This window comes from Drosophila virilis, chromosome X, assembly GCF_030788295.1.
Source record: "Drosophila virilis strain 15010-1051.87 chromosome X, Dvir_AGI_RSII-ME, whole genome shotgun sequence".
NCBI classification, from domain to species: Eukaryota; Metazoa; Arthropoda; class Insecta; order Diptera; family Drosophilidae; genus Drosophila; species Drosophila virilis.
In genome coordinates, this window is record NC_091543.1 from 15,736,083 (window position 1) to 15,755,535 (window position 19,453).

General features: G+C 42.1%; 1 protein-coding gene and 1 long non-coding RNA gene across 2 annotated transcripts in view; one reads left to right on the plus strand and one right to left on the minus strand.

The window, feature by feature from the left end:
• The window catches only part of LOC138911793 (uncharacterized), a 64,836-nt gene that overhangs the window by 21,890 nt on the left and 23,493 nt on the right, over positions 1-19,453 (plus strand). The window lies entirely within an intron of this gene.
• c(3)G (crossover suppressor on 3 of Gowen) lies at positions 12,378-19,081 on the minus strand. The gene is made up of 8 exons (XM_002058995.4): positions 18,980-19,081; positions 14,581-14,945; positions 14,301-14,511; positions 14,067-14,243; positions 13,490-13,999; positions 13,331-13,426; positions 12,888-13,265; positions 12,378-12,809 (listed from the first exon to the last, which is right to left on the minus strand). Exons 2-8 carry the CDS (start codon positions 14,916-14,918, stop codon positions 12,702-12,704), a joined length of 1,818 nt encoding a protein of 605 aa, XP_002059031.2. The 5' UTR covers positions 14,919-14,945; positions 18,980-19,081; the 3' UTR covers positions 12,378-12,701.

Genomic DNA, 19,453 nt, shown 5'->3' on the forward strand with positions numbered 1-19,453 from the left:
GCACCCACACAGACACACACAAACCAACACACACAAACAAACACACACAGACAAGCATACAAAATCGCACACACAGCAGCAAATGACCAGTTTCGCAATTGGTTCTAAGTCGCGGCTCAGGCAGCGAATTGCACTCAAAAAAAAAAAGCGCTCAAATGTAGGCAACACTTTTTGCAGCGAAAGCTTACGCCGCCCGTTGAGTGCGTTTAAGCTCGCTCTCACGCTCTTTTGCTCTCAGAGCGTAAAGCTGACAGCTTGACTGACTGCGGCAAACAACTCAAATTGAGCCAGAGGCTTGGTGGGGGGAAACGTGCAACGGGTGGGGAAACCGCTTCGACTTGAGCTTCAGCTGTGGCGCGCCAACTTGATGTCGCCTTCGTTGCGTTGCGAATGTTTTGATACGGCTTGACTGCGATTGGGATTGGACTAGGAGACTAACGATGGGTTTACGTATATGTAGGTATAGGGATTGGTTGTCTAAACTTTGGCGTATGCTCTGCCAGCGAAGTGTTATCTGAATGTCATAAACTGTGTAAAGAATTGATCCATACGGATATAATCGGTAGAAAGTAGGGGGTCTTATATAAATAAACTTTTTATTATTTTATTATTATTTTATCATTATCATTATCATTATCATTATCATTATCATTATCATTATCATTATCATTATCATTATCATTATCATTATCATTATCATTATCATTATCATTATCATTATCATTATCATTATCATTATCATTATCATTATCATTATCATTATCATTATCATTATCATTATCATTATCATATCATTATCATTATCATTATCATTATCATTATCATTATCATTATCATTATCATTATCATTATCATTATCATTACCATTATCATTATCATTATCATTACCATTACCATTATCATTATCATTATCATTATTATTATCATTATCATTATCATTATCATTATCATTATCATTATCATTATCATTATCATTATCATTATCATTATCATACTCTCTTCCTAGTTCTCCATCTATCGTTATATCTGTACTGCTCTGTAATTATTTAATCAATCTAGAGAAAGTGCAGTTCAACTTGGAGAATTGCATTAGTAAGGGTATTCATTTTTCGACCCACGGCCAGTAACTTTTCTTCCCGCTTTCTCTTTTTTGGGGTAGGTAAGGGAACATTATAATGTGTGCAAGCGTATGCGTGTGCGTGTGTGTGTGTGGCGCGTGTTTGTGTTCCTAAGTTCGTTTGCCGTCGATGCTGCTGCTGCTGCTAACAGCTCGGCGTTAAAGTTTTGCGGTAATGGCGTTCAGGGACAGCGCGACGGCTGTCAGCCGCTGATGGACTGTCCTGGAGTCAACATCGTTGTCGTCTTGCTGGTGGGCGATAGTATCTAACCCCAACCCACCACCATCACCACTCTCACAGCTTGTCCATGAGTGCAGTCCAGCCAGTGCCGGGCCATTAGGCGAAGAGTGCGTATTACTTAGATGTAAACTTGCCACTCGATGGTTGGCTTTCACAATTTTCGCTGGTCGCGCAGTTTAGCTCCATCCACCCACCGCCAACACCGCCTGACAGCCGCGCCGGATTTGTGGATGTGGCACCGCCTACCACTCTACGCGTTGTACTTACAAGCCACGCGCATGTAATGCGACTAGAATAATTTTAATTGAAATTACAAGAAGGCAAAAAAAAGAGCCGCTAAATTATATTCAGTCGGTCGCTGTGAATTGGTGTCGGTTTTGGGGCTTGCATTTTTTATGCTTCCTCTTCATGTTGCTTGTTGTTTTATTTTTAGGTTTTTGTTTTTTATTATAACTTTTGTTCTGTTTTTTTTTTTTTATTTTTTTGGTATGGGCATGTACAACGAAATTATCATTTTAAATCATTTTGTGTGCGCACACAAAAGTATGCAAATAAAAGTCGTAATACATTTGTGTTTCGCGTTTGTTGTTGTTGTAGTTGTTGGTGTATGTTGTAGTTGTGGCTGTTGTTGTTGCACTTGCTTTGTTTTAATACCCTTGCAAAAAAGTTTTTAAATTTTGTCACCATATGTGTAACCTTTTGAAGCAGACATGATTTGAATTGAGAACTTTTTATTCGATTTATCCTTTTAATATGTGTTGATAACTTCAATTTAAGTTCATTTTCGAATTTCACCATTAAATTAAATTAAGTTTTATTTAATATTTAAATAAATGTTGCATTTGAAAGGGGGTGCTTAGTTATAATATAAAATTCGCACATATACTTTCACTTTCTCTGTTGCCTTCGTATTTCATTTTATTGCTCTATTCCTTGTGCCTATTAACAAATTGAACAAGCAAACTTAAATATTGGCAATTGTCGCTGATATTTGAATCGATGCCTGTTACACTGCAAAGAATTCAAGAAGCGGAAGAAGACAATATCTTGTCAAAGAAAATATTTTCTATAGAAAAGTATTGCGATTCTGATCAAACTTTCCAAAGTTAGGTATATTAAAAATCCAGCAAAGTCAGAGCTTAGTCTTATCTCTGCATATGTTAGGGTATTTGGGTGTCAATGTAGCGTGACAGCTTTTTCCACTTGTTGTTTTATCCGTGTAAGAGTCGGGTTTTGGTGGCAGTCTATGCCGTAGTTCCGCTGTGTGTTTTTATTTTTCAGTTTTCAGTTTCGGTTTTTTATTTTAATTTTGATTATAAAAATTGTACTATGCATTTGGCCTATAAAGAAGAGCGGAGTCGTAAAACCAGCGCTTAAAATGAAAATCGCATAGCAACCGTCAAGTGGAGCAACAATAATAAAATAAAATTAAAAAAATAAAATAAAAATAAGCAACACAGAACAGAAGATGAAACAAAAATGTAGAACAAAACAGAACAACGTGGACCATAGAAAAAAACTGTATTATAAAATGAAAAGCTAAAATACAAAATAGCAAAAACAAAAATATTTTTAATAAAGTCAAAAACAGCAGGAAGCCAAGCCAGCAGAACAAGTGAGGTACACAATGGGCCTACAATTTTACAAACAACAAGATAAATTAAATGAAATTTGATAAAAATAATATTTAATGTCATTCAAATTGAAACCATGAGCTGTTATTCAATCAATTATAAATCGAAAGAAAAAATTGATACCACAGTCATTCAAACAAAAAAAAAAAAAAATGACATGCATACGATATTTATCATTCGATTGGGAGGACAAAAAATGTTCAAGCTACTAAATAATATACTTTATGTGTTGGAAGGTTGTTGAATTACTGCGGAGTGAATTCTGGTATGTTAAATTGGTTATGATTTGTAGTAAGGCAGTGTTGTAAAGGAAAATAAGTCAAGACATCGCTACGATTATTCCAATACTTATCGATTGTTTTTCAGCTATAAATCTCAAGTGGTTCCAAAAGTAAAGATGTGTCGGAAATGTGCTTATATCAGCTAATGCCAGTACAGTTCAATTGCAGTTAAATAAGTTAGGACATATATTTAGGCATTAACAGTGTTGTAAAGCAATAAAAAAAAACAGTACATTTAACAACCAACGACCTCAACATCAGCAGGTATAATTCGCAAGTGGTTTTTACATTAATTTATAGCCTGCATAGTCTAGTTACATGTGGTTTTTGATATGTTGCCTAAGTTAAGGCTTGTGGAAAATATGCTTAGCTCGGCTAATTGCCAGCATTGTCTAGTGGAGGTTGAACTATTTAACTGGTTCAATAACTGTGAAAGCTAACTTAACAATTGGCAAACGTTGGCGCATTATATGTTTGCAGCAGGCTTGCTATTAGTGGATTTGTGTATACAATATAGCATTCAATCTGTCAATTCCCATAACACTCGAATCGGCCAGACTGGACTCGAACTCTCTCGCCCCCCCCCCCCCCCTCTCTTTCTCTCTCGGTCTCTCTCTCTCTCTCTCTCTTCAATGCCTCTGCTTTGACTTTCCGACTTGAACCCAAGCGGGTTGTACTTCTGGCCAGCCACTTGTGCACATATTTGTATATAACTAACTAACTTTACATATATGGGGCATATGTGTACGAGGCTGTGTCTGTGCGTGTGTGCGTGTGTGTGTGTGTGTGTGTATATAAAGTGCTCCGCACACATGGAAGCTAACGTTGACTCTTGTTGCCTTTGTTTCTTGTTGTGGCGCTCGCTGTTGTTGTTGTTGTTGTTGTTGATTGTTTACTTAAACTATTTGCTGACTATCATGTGTGTGTGTGTGTGTGTGTGTGTGTGTATGGGAGTGTGCTTATGTCTCTGTTCGTGTGCGTGTGTGTGTGTGTGTGAGTGTGCATTGTCAATCTTTACATTTTTTTGGCATTTGTTGTCTATTGTGCAAATTGATTGGTGCCATTGGCCAAGCTCAGAATCGACCCAGTGTCACAGTACCACAGCCAGCTCCAGTTACAGCTTCAGCTTCAGCTATAGCCAAGCCCATTGCCTTTGATAGTGCCACACTTAGGGGCACTTAGGTGAGTTAGCTTAATAAGACATAACTGCTGCAACAACGACAACAAGCAACAACAGCTTTTATCAAAAGTATTCACAGTTACCCGTCAACTGTTATACCCACTTAGCCGGCAACTCCGTCCACCCACAACCACATCCACACACCCATACCCTCACATGCCACACACACACAGCCCCTTCCCCCCTTGGAGCCTTGCTCTCCTTATGCCATGCACTTGCTGTAAAACTGCATCACTGCGCTCCTCAATGGGTGCTTGGCATTTATGGGGCTTTGGCTGTTGCAAAAGTTTTGTGCAACATTTCTGCAGCCAAGGCAGCTCGGCGCTTCTTCAGTGAGCATTCTGACCATTTCGACTGCGACTGCGACTGCTGGCCTGGTTGCAACTGTTGCCGGATTTAGCACGGTTCGCTTTATGGCCCGGCAGCTGCCCAGGCGCAGGTTGCAGGTTCCGGAAGCGGTCGTGGAAGCAGCACACGATTGCGCTGAACAAGGACAACAGCTGCGATAAAAAGGATCGAATCGGATGTGTTTAAGTTGAAGCGGATATCCAACCATCCACCCACCACCCAATCCCCAATTTACCCAATTTCCAGTTTCCCTTGCACTTGCATATATATTCTTTTTTTTTTTCATAATTAAAACAATTCTTTTAAATACGAATTAAATATATATACAACATTCATATACATATATATATTCATAGCACACGCATATATTTTTATATATATAGTCACGTATATGGGCTCAAGGACTTGTGTCCTTGTGCGTTGTTACAGACCCTAAGTACAAACGGAAGACGACGCCACATAAAATATACATATCAATGCTCAAGTATTTATTTAAGGCCTCTTTCGTATTCCGTTTTGGCCTGCATACATTAAAGAACAAATAATATGATATTTCGATTTTGGGTTCATACTTGGACACAGTTTCAAATAAAACAAAAAATACATTTTCTATGGTCTGTTTGTTATATGCTTTGTCCAGAGTGTGTGAGCATTTAGACCCAATGCTAGTAATTCGTAAATATTACATGCCATTTTTATATATATACATTTTTTTTTTTGTTTTATTTATTTATTTTGCATTGTCAAACAAACTTTGTTTGCTTTCGGGGCAAAGTTTCATTCCCAGGGCTCTGCGCAGCAAATTTAATTTGTCTAGCACTTAAATAACCCGCGATAAGCCTATTGGGACTATGTTTGAACTGGTCAAGAGTTTATATGCCCCATTATTGGATTACAGCTGTTGTCTTCTGGTTTACGTCTACTTGTGCACAACTTTAGCATACCCTTTCTTGTAGCTGAGGCTATTCAAGTGAAGCCTTTTTTTGTAAGCCTTGCGATCTGTTTACTGACCAATGCATATATATTTAACTAAAATGTAAAAGTAAAGTTCAAGCGTTGCCAGCTAATTTAAATACTCTATTTACAAAGGGAAAACGAGTATATTGGTCGAGAGAGAGGGAGGGAGAGAACGAGAAGGAGAGAGTGAACAAGAGGGAGTGAGTGAACGAGAGGGAGAGAATGCAAGTGAGAAAATGCGAGAGAGATAGCGAGAGAGAGAGAGATACAGGGAGAGCAAGAGAGAGTGAGAGAGATATTGGGAGAGAGATATGTTTAGTTTTCCATCCTATTTTTGTGTCCATGTAGCTGCTTGGCATTTTCCGGCAGCCCCACAATTCTCGCTAGTTCGTATTTTTATGGGAAATTCTTTTCACAAAATGTCAACTAAGCTGATTATAGTTTTATCAGGTTAACAAGTTAGCATACTTAATAGAATATGAGCAAAGTAATAAACACTATACTAAGCGCTACCCTGTAAACAGCTGAAAATGTTGAACCGGCTCGCAGCCGGAATGTAAATTGATATTTCTATAAAGTATAAACCGAACCTTTGAAAATCGAAAACCGAAATCACAAATCGAGCCCAAAGGCTAGCTAGACTAGCTGGTGAATCCAACCAGCGACAATTTCTACTGCCGAACCGAATTAACAGCTAAGACGCTTCAGAAATGTATTATAATAATTTGCACACAATTTACAAAGCACACGAAATGTAATTCGGATTTGGTAATATATGTTAAATATGAAATAGGAAACGAATTTTGCTTCAGCTGCAGGGCGAGTTCCGGAGGGCATTTCGATGATAATATTCAAAGTTTGATATGCTCGCTTTTGCCATGTCTCACTACTATTTGGTTGATCAATTATAATTAATATATGTAGTTGCCGAACAACTAGCATAAATATTGTATTTCAATTATGTTGCACAGCTATTCAATACACATTTGGAAGCAAGAGTTGCGTCTAATTAATGTTTGCCTCAGGCATTTTAATTGCTGTATTTAGTTTATAAAAATAATTCTTACTTTTTTTTGTGTATAGCATTTGTGTGCCTTGTGTGTGCAGGTGTGTCTGTGTGTGCCACACGTTTGAGGCGCCAACTGCTAAGGGCGATTGCTCTCAACCTGCCCTCGCTGCTCAGCCATTTAAATATATTAGCACATTGTGAGACGAGCGCTAACAACAAAGAGGAGGAATGCCAATGTGCCAGGTGGCTGGTGCCGGGTGGCAGGTGGCAGGTGGCTGGTGGCAGGCTGTGTGTGGCAGCTATTGACCCTATTACGGTTACACATTGTGGCATTTAAAGCTTAATCTATTTCCGAAATACCAGAGGCAACCAACGGCGAGCAGGAAAATCAAAAGGAAAAGTGCTTACCATTTGGGTCGCTATCTCTGATCTATGAGCATCTTGGGGGCCACGAACCTTTGGGCCATTTTTTTTTTTTTTTTTTTTGTTTAGGCCATTTTGTATTGCTATTTGAACTTTGCGCCAACTCGCATTATTATAACAGCCATATAATTATGTATTTTGTGCCTGGCCAGCAGCGCAATGCAATGCGACCAGCGGCTGGGTAGGGGCAGGCAGCGGACTGGGGTCAGGGTGTCGCAGTCTTTTAAGCTAAAATGCTTATACTTATTATTTACCGTAGTTTTTAAGTGTAACAGCCACACACGCACACACACACACACACACAACGCTGGCCTGTGCTGCGCCCAGCTGCCGCCCACTTGCTACGTGCTCTGTGCAATGGAATTTTTGCCGCTTTGCCGGGCTTTTGGACGCGTATCGAAACTTTAGCTGCAATGCTGTCGAGTGCTGGGCACACACAGGATACGGGTTACGGGAGTTTAAGGAAGCCTGGCCAAATGGCCAAATGGGCAAATGGGTGCGTAGACTGCCTGGCGCTTAATGCCGCTTGTGTATATGGCTTGGCTATTAAATTTTCAGTTCAATGATTAACGAAATTTATGTTTCGGCTTAAGTTCGCATGTGTGTGTGTGTGCCAGTGTGCCAGTGTGGTTGTGTGTGTGCGTCAGTGCGTGAGTGCGTGCCGCTGCCAAGGTGGAATTGCGAGTGCGGCAAACGCTAACGATGCCGCACGCAGCCTGAAGCGCATAAGCCAGCGCCGAGCTGAGCCGGGCCAAGCAACTGAAACCAGTTGCCTCCGGGCCGCAACGATTGCTTCTTCTCTCACTCGGAGCAGCAGCAACACGGCGAGCTGTGGCTGCCTGTCGCGCAAGACGTGTCGAGGCTCATTAAATATGTATGTCTTGTGCTGAGCAGCTGGCGGCTGCTTGGGTCTGGGTCTGGGCCTGGGCCTGGACGGCGTGTGGCATTCAATTAAGGCGCATTTTGTTGCTCTCTAATCTGTTTGAAATATTGACCAAGCGCAAAATGGTGTCAGGCAGGCGCCGAAAAGTAGGCAACGCCGGCTAAAAGGCTAAAGCCAGGCCGACATGCTCAGGCATGCAAAATAATGAAGTTGAAGCGCAATTAATTTGAAGTTGAGGCAACCAACAAACCAGGCCCGTACCCGTACCCGTGCCCGTTGCCGTTCCAAAACCCAAGTCAAGTCAACAGCAACTTAAATGTAAACGTTAACGTTAACGTTAACGTCAACGTCAACGTCGACGTCGACCTGCTGCCAGGCACAAGCCGCTCAATCTCGGCTGCAGCTGCTCCGTAGGCCACACAGCTACCCGCCCCTTTGGGCCCCCTCTGCCTTTGGCAGCTTCCAACTGGCCAGCACGGCTGGGCCATTCAGAGGACCATGATGTGATGCCTTTGGCCAGTCAACTGACTTACTTTACTTTGCTCAAATGGCAAAAAGAATTTTCTTGGCAGTCTTTTGTATACCCTGCACACTGTGTAAAGGGGGTATTTTGATTTTGTGCGCCAGTATGTAACAGGCAACAGGAAGCAACCGTCGAGTCTTTATCTTCTATTAACTTATATCGATATGTACCGATCTTTAGCATAGCTCTGAGATTTTTTGAGTCAGAGACTGTGGCTTTTCTGAGTCTCCCAAAAAGCCAAACGTCGCATTTTCGTGCATGTGTATATACGATGTGTTTATTGGACTAGCTCGAATGCTTGTGTGGGCACTGGAGGGCATCTTCTAGTCGGGCACACCCCACCAAAGCACTTTTACTGGTATTCCTCTTCTTATACTGCCTATTGTTGTTTTTGTTGCTGCTGCATTGTGTGCAAAAAGCTAGGCAAAACGGAGCCGGGGACTTTATATTGAGCTGAAACCAGCTCGGGCTCACTTGGTCTATATGGAGCTTCATATAAAAACACACACATTTATATATATATATATATTTATATACAGATATAGATATGAATGTGTGTGTGTGTGTGTGTGTGTGCGTGTTTGGCCATATAAAAAGCCGTTTTTCTATGTCAGCTGCATTTTTGTGCTACGCCTCAGCTACATTTTTGTGTGTGCTATAGAAGTGAGTGTATGTTGTGTGTGTGTGTGTGTGTGTATGTGTGTGTGGGGGGCTTATCCCTGCTCCTGCTGCTTGAACCGCGCGCCTCCCCCCACCCTCCCCCATGCACAGGCTGCTGCCGGCAATGTCGCCGCTTGCAGCAGCCGCAACGCGATGGGAAAAGCTTTTTTCAATTGTTTCCGTTTCGAGGTCATGACAAATGCATTCATTTCTCTTTATTCTGCTTTTTGTGTGTGTATGGATGTGTGTGTGTGTGTGTGTGTATGGGTGTGTGTGGATTTTGGAGCAAACAAGCAACTGGCGGCAATGAACTGTTGCCCCCGTGCCGCCCATTCACAAGCCCCAACACCAACACCAACACCAACATCACCGCCAACAACAACAACAACAACACAATTTCCGTCTTGTCCCTTCGACTGCCCCTGACCCCAGCCAGCATATCCACATACTGTATGTCATTTTTGCGTTTAATGTCGAGAGCTCAACAAAGATTGCTTACCTTTGGTAGGGCGAGACGATAGCAGCGCCAAAAAAAAAATAAATAAATAAACAAACAGGAGCAAAAACAACAACAACAACAACAATATGTAATAAAAACAATAAGCAGGCCGAAAAAAAAGCAAAAACACAGCTAGCAAAAGTTAGAACACACAACAATCAGGTACTCTGCATACCCTACAAAAACTACTAAAAGCTTAATACTCGAAATTGCTCAATTAAGTTCGTGAGCAGTCAAACATTTTCGAATAAAGTACTTTAATGCTCAAAATAAGTGAAACTGATTAACGAAACAAAGGAAACAAGTCTTTCGGGCATTTTCCAGCACTGCAAATAGCTAAAAACTAAGACTCATTCTTCAAATGTTATTTGACATGTGTGATATTTGTCAATTTAAACATTTCAATTAAAAGCATTTTATACTGGTTTATTGTAACAGTATCTAGCTAGGTTTCCAGGTTCATTGGGAATTTACCAACACTTTAATTAAACTTTTAACGTACTGTACGGTAAGCGCGTTTAGTCGATGTTTACCTGTCTGCTCTTTAATTACAGAGTGTACAACAATAGCTAAGGGCACTTGTCAGCAGGTCGACAGCGACATGCTCTATAATTCCTTCTTTTTTTTTTTTATAATTAAGTGGATTACGATTTGTGAAAATATTTAGCCGCAAACAAAATTTGCAGTGAAGTGCAAAGCAAATGAACTAAATTGATCAACTGATGGGTCACACTGCCACACTGACAAAAGCAATTAGCTGCGGCTTGTCAATGACCAAAATCCTCGCACTTTCGTGCATAAGTTTGTTCAGAAAGTCGACAAGTACGCGAACTTAATGTTTAAGCAATCCGAGAGGTTCTCAATGATTGTGCGCCCAACTGCATTATACAGCTGTCATGGCCGGTTCTCCAGCCTCCTGAGATGGGGTCCCTGTAACAAAATCAGGCGACTGCTGCCGGCGACGGTGAGAACGATGACGATGACGATGACGATGAGGATGACGGTGACGGTGACGGTGACGGTGACTATTGCAAAGTGCTTTGACTTTGGCTGCTGCTGGTTGCTGTTGCTGTTGCTGCTGTTCTGGCTGTTGGCAGTCGTAAAAAATGTAGTTTATATTCAAAATAAATGAGGTTGACTTTATTTACGCGCTTATGCTTTTTATGCGCCTTGCAACAAATACTCGTAACGGCGACAACAAAAATCATCAACGTGGCTGTCGCTGCTGCTTCTGTTGTTGACTGCAACCGGTCGGACGTAGAAATCAGCAAATGCCTGCGGCACGGCCAGAGGGGGCGGTGTAAGCGCTTCAGTATTGAGCAGGATTTGGGAGGTGCTGCTGGGCGAGTGTTTTTCTCCTTTTTTTTATTTTTTTTTGATAAACGTAGCGTAAGTAAGTGATTTACCATTGTTGTTGTTGTTGTTGTTGTTGATGATGCCGCTGCTGTTGCTGTTGCTGCTGTGCACGCAAATCAGAACGCTGATAATTATTTTTGTGTGCTTTCAATGCAGAGAGACCGAACATACAAAAGTTCCACAGTCACCACAGCGACCGCAGTCATCCCCAAGAGAATAGTCAAATAATATTTGTATATGATGCTGCTGTTGCTGTTGTTGTTGTTGTTGCTGCTGTTGCTGGCAAAACAGACACAACCAAAACTTTCGCTGTTTGGTTTTTGAATATTTTTCGAAAATTAATAGCGGGCTTAAATGTGTAACGGTTTGTCATTGTCCGGATTGTGGCAGGCGTGGCAATTGTTGTTGTTGTTGTTGGGTGGGTGGGTGGGTTAGTTTGATTGGGTGACGGTGGGATGAGCTCCGCTTAATTGTTGTTGTTGTTGTTGCTGGAACTCTGTCAGTGGCCGGACGCATTTGTTTGTGATTAAACCGAGCATCAGGAGCCTGTTTAGTTTTTGCGGTGTGGGCGTGCCAGGCGGTTTTTGTCACCAAAACGTATCAATGCCGCGTTGTTGCCCAATGAATTGTTGTAACTTTAGCAGTAACAGTTACTCTTGTTGCCGTAACTGCTGCTGCTGCTGCTGTTGCTGCTGTTACTGCTGCAGCTGCCGTCGCCGCCGCTCACGCTGTTGGCTGCGGTTCTAGGCGACTGAAAGGATTGCTCTGCGCTTGTTCCTGCGTAATACAATTAGCATTGGTTGCTGTGGGCAGCGAGTGGAGAAGGAAGCAGGCCATGGCCGTGGCATGAGCTGGGCATGCTGTGTTGTGGCTTTAGCTTTATTGAATTGTGACTGGGCGTCTGCCTGTGATGGTGATGGATGGTTAAGTGGATAAGTGGACAAGCGTGCAGCCAGGCCGGCTAGATTGTCCGGGAAGAATCCAATCAATCATTCGGCTGGGTTGGGTCAACAAGAATATACACTTTGTGTCTGTCTGTGTGCTCTGCAAAATGCTAATCACAGTTAAAATTGGATTAGTAACGGAGAATCAGCATTTTATGAAGCATTCTTATCAATTGATAAGCGCCGCGCACAACCAATTGACATACATCAGTCAGCCGCAGTGAGATTAATCATTTTAATCAAGTCACGCTTCAATCATTGCATCAATCAACAGCATGCCAATGGCTGAAAGTACACAACAGTTTAATTAAACGAGCATACGTCAAGAACGAGTAATTGTTTATTTTAATGAATGTGATAAGATGTGATACGATTAAATGGCCAGTTTAAAGCCAAAGTCAAATGTTTAAAACTCCTTTGCGCAAAACAACGTTCATATTCATAATTAACATAGATGAATACAATGTATTAATTAAGGTTTTCTTTTCGAATGCTTAAGCACTGTGCATAAACATTCAAATACAAATTAAAATTGTAGGTAATAAACAGATTCGAGTGTTCAATTTAAGATACTTGTGCTGAACAAGTATTAAATGAATTATGGATTATAAGTGTATATATATATATCTGTGAGGAATACTGTCAATTAGTTGCCTGAACTCTTCAATTTATCGAAAACATTTTCAGTTTCCTGGGGCGAGGGGCGCCCACGTGAAGTGTTGGCATTTCCATAGCCGAACCGATTCTTCTTCATCTGTAAAAAGCACAAAACATAAAAGAAATATTGACAAGCGAAACATGAAGGTAGCCTATTTTCAGTAACGAAACACACCAACTTGGGCTGTGGCGGTTTCCAATCTGGCTCGTTATCGTTATCATCAGTGTCAGTGTTAAAATCAGAAGTGTAATGATTGACCAAAGGACGCTTAGCTGCTGTGCGGCGTCTTTTGGCCGCAGAAGTATTTGCATTCATTGCAGTTATTTCAGCTACGTTTTTGGCAATACTCTCTCCAGAAGTGTCAGCATCATCCGTAGCCAAGGCTGCTGGCTGCAATGGTGCTACAGTTTTGTGTACGCTTACCGATATGGTTGCTTCATTTGTCTTCTTCTGTCCAACCTGATGGTTGCTCATGGCACCGACAGTGCCCACTGGCTGCCCGAAGACGGTGCTAATTTGATTTATTTTGTATGTCAGCTCTGCTATGGTGGCCTGCACGAAAGAGAGCTTTAAATGTGACTACGCTTGTTAGTTAGCAATTCAGTGGCACAACTCACATTCTTCCGACGCTCCAGCTCGGCAAATTGCTGCTGGTCATCGATATGGGCTGCACATTTCTGATGTAGCTCCTCCTCAAGTGAATTCATCTTCGTCTGTAAAAAGTTGTGTAAGGCGTCATTTGACTTTTATTCCTCTTATTACCGATTCTCACTAACCTCATACAGTTGCTTGAGAGTCTCCAATTGTTGGGTCAGCCCGGCATTTTCAGCTGACAATGCCTTGGTTATTTTCAAATGCTCTTCCTGAAGCTCTTCCATGTTCTTTTTTAGCTTGAGCTCGTGACTTTCAACCTTGCTAAGCTCACACTTAGCTAAGGCAGCTGCTTCAGCCTTTGAACCCTCTAGCTGCTCCTTGGCCTCCTCAAGCAATTCGATTTCGTCTTGATAACGCTGCTCATCAGACTTTAACTTCCGAATCTGGCTGTTAAGTTCTTCTATCTTCAGCTTTTGCTGCTCGATTTCTGCGTTCAAGCGTTTCTCTACCTCGGACACCTCAAGCGTTAGTTGTTGATTGATTTGTTGTAGCTTCAAGCCGCGTTTCTCAACATCATTCAGCTTAGCCAATGTCGCCTGCAGGTCAGCCTCGCGCCTTTCGCTCTTCTCAATCTGCTCAGTAAGTTCAGCTGCCTGCTGTTGCAGCTCGGCCGTTAGCTTGGCTTGCACGGTCTGGAATACGCATATACTTGTTATTATTGTGTTGACTATTGGCATTATTATGTACATAAGTACAAACCTCGTGCTGCTCAACAGATTGCAGCTTGTACTGCTCAAAGGCGGCCTCCACTTCACTAATCTGCAACTGCAACTGAGCATTTTTAATTTGCAATTCGGCCATCTCGTCAGCCTTCTGCTGTGCCATGGTCTCCAGTCTGGCCACCATCTGCTGTTTCTCTAGCTGCAGTGCCTTAAGCTAAGTACATAGGATTGGATATTTGATTGTTTGTTGGTCAACTGGGCGCCTGCTTACCTCCTCCAAGAGCTTATTGTTTTGCTTTAGCTCGGCCTTTTGCTTGGCCAAAGTGGCCTTAAGAAGAGCAAACTCCTTGTCGTAGGCTGTCTCCAATGAGACATACTTCTCTTCGACAGCAGTGCACTTCTCCCTAAGGTTTCTATTTTCCTGGCCCAGCGCGTCCGACATTTTATTCAGCTCCTCAACTTTCTGCTCAATGTTCTGCAATCTAATAAATAAAAACAGAACAAATATCTCCAAATACCTAAGCCACAATATATTGTTGTTAAACTCTTACTGTTTTCTAAGTAGGGCATTCTCCTGGTTCCTCTCCGCTATGGCCATGTTGGTTTTGAGCATCTTCTCGGTGATCTCATTGGACTTCTTCTTGACTGACTCAATGGATGCCTTGTGATATTTAATATAGCACTTCAGCACATTCTCAGTACTAGTCGGATCAAAAACCGCCTTCTTCTGAGGCCCGTTGGCGTTTGACTGTCCCTCGGTGTTAGCTTTTTTTTTGCCCTGCTGCTGCAGCTGCTGCTGTTGGCCGCCATTGCCATAGGGATGGGGCTTCAGAAACAGATTCGAATCGTCCTCTTTGAGGTCCTGGTGTATTGCTTTGGGCATGTTCATAGAACGCGTATAATAGTTCTCTCTTCGCTGCAATTTGATTTAAGTACAACAATTTGATTAGTTTTGTGCAAGCAAAAACTGCGCAATAAGAACGCGTCGGTTTGCAAAATTCAACGGTAAAAGTCGCAACGTTGCCAGCACACAACAGAGATCTAATATTATTAGCTCGTTCTCTGCTTTGCACAATAGAGGGCGAAATTCAACTCGAAGGCCTAGCAAAGAAAAAGTAGGGAAACGTGAAGCTCCGATATCGATAAATATATCGTTGCAGGTGGCCGCGTTTCAATTGAGGTCAGCAATACAATAATCTGGCAGCGCTGGCCACCAAGAAGCGTTCTAATTATTATTAATTGTTCATTTATAATTGAAATGTATAAATCCAAATTTACCATCAATCTGGAGCATAAAACGCAGCAACTTCAAGCGACTACTTGACGCAAATTATTGTAAATCAATCAATTCAAAGCAAAATGATGTAATTGCGCATCTATGAAGAATCAATCACAATTGTATTTCAATTAATAACTATGCAAACTTATTTAATTGATTGCATTTTATATGCAATATGTGCATTATTAGCTTGTTTTGTTTCGTTATTATAACGATTATGCATTCAATTAGGCTGTCAATCGATCAATTAAGCTCAAGGCCATTCAGTGACTGACAAAGCAATTAAAATTAATCAACAATCAATCAAAATGTCACCGAACAAACCCGAGGTGCAGCTATTTATGTGTATGTGCCGATGTTAACAATCCTTGTCAGGCAATCAATTAGTCCCTGCACGGGCCCCACTCTCAGCCACAAATCGTCAGCATCATCAAATGTACACATACATACATACATACATATGTACATATTTCCAATATGGCGACCTCGATGTCTGGGCTGATTTGTGGCACACACTTTTTGGCCAATGCCATTGCCAATATGTGATCGTATAATCAGGGAAAACAAAAAAAAAACACACACACACACACACACAATCAGCGCCATTAGCCATATAACCTATAAGCTCATACAGCCCATAACCCGTAACCCCTAAGCTGTAACCCAGTTTCAATTGAACGCGTTTTCACATGCCAGTGCACTAGCTCCCTTCCCGCCGCATCCCCCTCCCTGACATCATCAGCAATTGGCATGCAATGTGTGACCGAGACCGAGTCTAGGCAAAATGCTTGCCGAAAGGTGGCGTTTTTTTTTTTTTTTTTTCGGGTGGGCTTGTGAATTTGTTGGGTAATTTGGTTAGGCGAAGGGACAAGTGAGGGGTTGTACTCGTTCTACTTTATGGCTATTTGGCTTATTATTTTTTGTGGCCGGCCGAGCAAGGCAATAACCCAACTAAATTGAAATCAAACCCAGACGCATACCCATACCCATTACCTACCACACACACACGTGTCACGGCTGGAACATTGAATCTGGGCTTTACGAGGCGACTTTAATTGCTGAGGTCAGAGTATAGCAATCAAAATGCGCAGCCAAAAGCGCTATCAAATCGCGCGGAAAACGCGCGTTTCAAGCGTCACTCGCCAAAAACGCCATCAACTTAAATGCTGAGTGTGCGAGGCGCGTCTGCGTGTGTATGTGCGTGTGTATGTGTGTGTGTGTGTGTGTGTGTGAGCTGGGTGGGGCGCCCCCTGTGGAGTAGGCTGAGTGTTAAGTGCGCCGCCATTGCGTTAACAAATGTTCGCTACTTTCGCTTTAACCCGCCCGCTCACGCTATTTATTCTCTTTGTGTGCGTGTGTGCTTTTTTTTGTGCGTGTGTGTATAAGCTGCACTTTGTAAAAGTGTTTTGCCCATTTACGACCCAGCGAACTTGTCGAGCGCCGGCGTTGATTTTTATGCCATGTTTGATGTTGACTGTCAAGCAAGCGCCTGCCAGCCGCCAGACGCCACCTAGCGGCAGCAGCAGTCCCTTGCTTGTCGTCCCCTCACCAACTTTCGTTTGCCTTTGTCAATCAGCGAGCGCTGTCTGTGCATGTGCATGTGAATGTGCATGTATGCATGTGTGTGCATGTATGTATGTGTCTGTTTGTATGCATTTGTGTGTGAGTGCGTGTGGGGGCTGGGCGTGGCCATGGCATAAGCGCACTTGCCACAAGCCTTGTTTGCCGTTTGTTGTTGCCACTACTGCCTCTAACTGCAACAGTGTTGCCAGAAATGTGCACGCAGCAGCAGTCTGCAGACAGCGCCACCTACACACACACACACACACACTAACACGCCTCCCACTCCCCGCCCCGCAACAAGATATATGTTGACAGCTTGTGAAAATATGAGCAGCATTTTGCTGCTGCCAGCCAAATGTGTTGAAAAATTGAAAAATATTTCGCCGTCGATGCACTAAAATATGGTCCAGAGTTCGCAGTACGGACGCAAAAGACAAGGCAAACGCCAAATCGCTGGCAAAACAACAACAACAACAACAAGAACAAGAACAACAATAATAATAACAAAAGCAAACTAATAAAAACCAACAGAGCCAAAGGCAAGAAGCAGAACGTGTTGTGTTTTCTATGCCAAAAATGTATTTGGCGGCGCGCCAGGCTATAACAAGAACGCCAACAACAACCACGCCTACATCCTAAGCCCGAGCCATAGTCCTGATCGAGTCCTGTGAATGTCTTCTGGCTGCGTCTACTCTTTTGTTATTTACATCTCCATTTTTGTTTTTTTTTTTCAAAATTTTCCTTTCCATCTTTTTTTTTTTTTTTTTTTTGGTTAGCGGGCGAGCTTTTATTTTGATTAACTGACAAGCGGCAGGCAATTGGCACAATTGCAGGCGACTCCTTGGTCCTTAGTCCTTGTTGCAGGCATTGTTGATTTAGGATAACGCCAGCCAGCTGCCAAAAGGTTAACGTTAACGAATTTATATTAAGGCCGACGCCAACAAAACGCCTCCAAAAAATACAAAATGCGCGCCTCAAAGAAATGCGATGGCTGAGCGGGAGCCTGAAAGCGGCTGTTGGCGAAGGGTAGCAGAGAGAGAGAGAGAGAGAGAGAGAGAGAGAGAGAGGTAGAGAGGGAGTGGTGTTGTAAAAAGAAAAAGATGAGCATCAAAATTTGCTCGCTCGCCATTTACCGGTGCGGCAACAAAGAGATAACAGAAATCTGCACATCGACCCATAACTCTAAAGCCACATTGAAATGTATATGGCGAGTACGCACACACACACGCACACACACAGACACACAGACACACACACACACCCAACTGTACATACTTTATGTGTTATACAAAAAAGGCAACAACTTGTTAACTTTGCTTTTTATTTTAGGGCAAATCTAAGTAAGGGCTGCCCCTGGCCTGTGAAATTCGGGTTTGCTTTCATTTGGTTTTTATACGCTGTTCGCAAAGTGTAAAAGAGCATATTCGCTTGGCGATTTGCAGCTATGGTAACTTGGTTAGAGCTCAGAATAAAGAACAAGCGCCTGCTGGTAGCCAAAAGTTCGCAAACAAATGTAGAAACAGAGTATTGCGCAGTCGGTTGCGGCCGTCTGCAGCCGGGGGGCTATAAAATTGGCGTCGCCGCCGCGTGATTAGGAGCCGCGACGCGTTTCATTTGGCTCGTCCCACCCACACACACACACACACACACACACCCACACACACAAGCACACGCATAGGCATGTTAAAGAATACACGAGTACTTACATATTGTATAAGTAACGTAAATTGTTGGGGCTCTGCGCCAAATTGAGAGGCATTCTTTAAAAGCCAATCTCAGGAGACGGCCATTTTGTGGATGTGAAACGATACCCGTCGGAATTGCTCATTGAATGGCCCTGCCTGCCCACCCGCTCGATACACTACATTTTTTTCCGCTCATTTGGCCCTAATTCTTGGAAATAGTTCACAGCGCTGTATATTAAAAATTAGTGTTTTTTTTTTTTTTTTTTTTTTTTTTCTGTGGAAACAAATTTTACTAATTTGTAAAATGGCAGCTGCTAAGGGGCCTTCTATTTCATTTATTTTGATGCCGAGTAGTTCAATTACTCTTAGTCACTACCAGTTATGAATGTTCTTTATCAACAAAAAACATGCCTTTCCACTTACCAGCCGAGTCGAGCACGTGGCCAGGAAATAGAATGAGGAGACGTTGCCAACTTTAAACAGGTATTGCCAGCCAAATGCAACTCTGCGGGAGCTTACGCAATAACGATAACAGCATAGCGATAACTTTCCTTAATAACATATTTGGCTACCCTAGCCTTAGCCCAAAAGTAGAATTGTGTTTATTTATTTCAGACCAAGTTCAATTGAACGGGTCAGTTAAATGAACTACTGAACTTGTTCAGTGATTAGTGAACTAAATCGGTTATGAACGATACACTCTTGATTGTCGTTCAGTCGTTCATGAACGATGTATGTTCTTTATAAACAAAATCTATCAATTATCAAATATATCTTTAGCAACTGAAAACATTGAAAATAACTAAACAGAAAATAAAGATCGTCTGAAACTGAAAAGCTTAGCTTAACGAATCGTTCATGTTCAGCTGTAAGACTTAAGTTTGCGAATAGTTCATG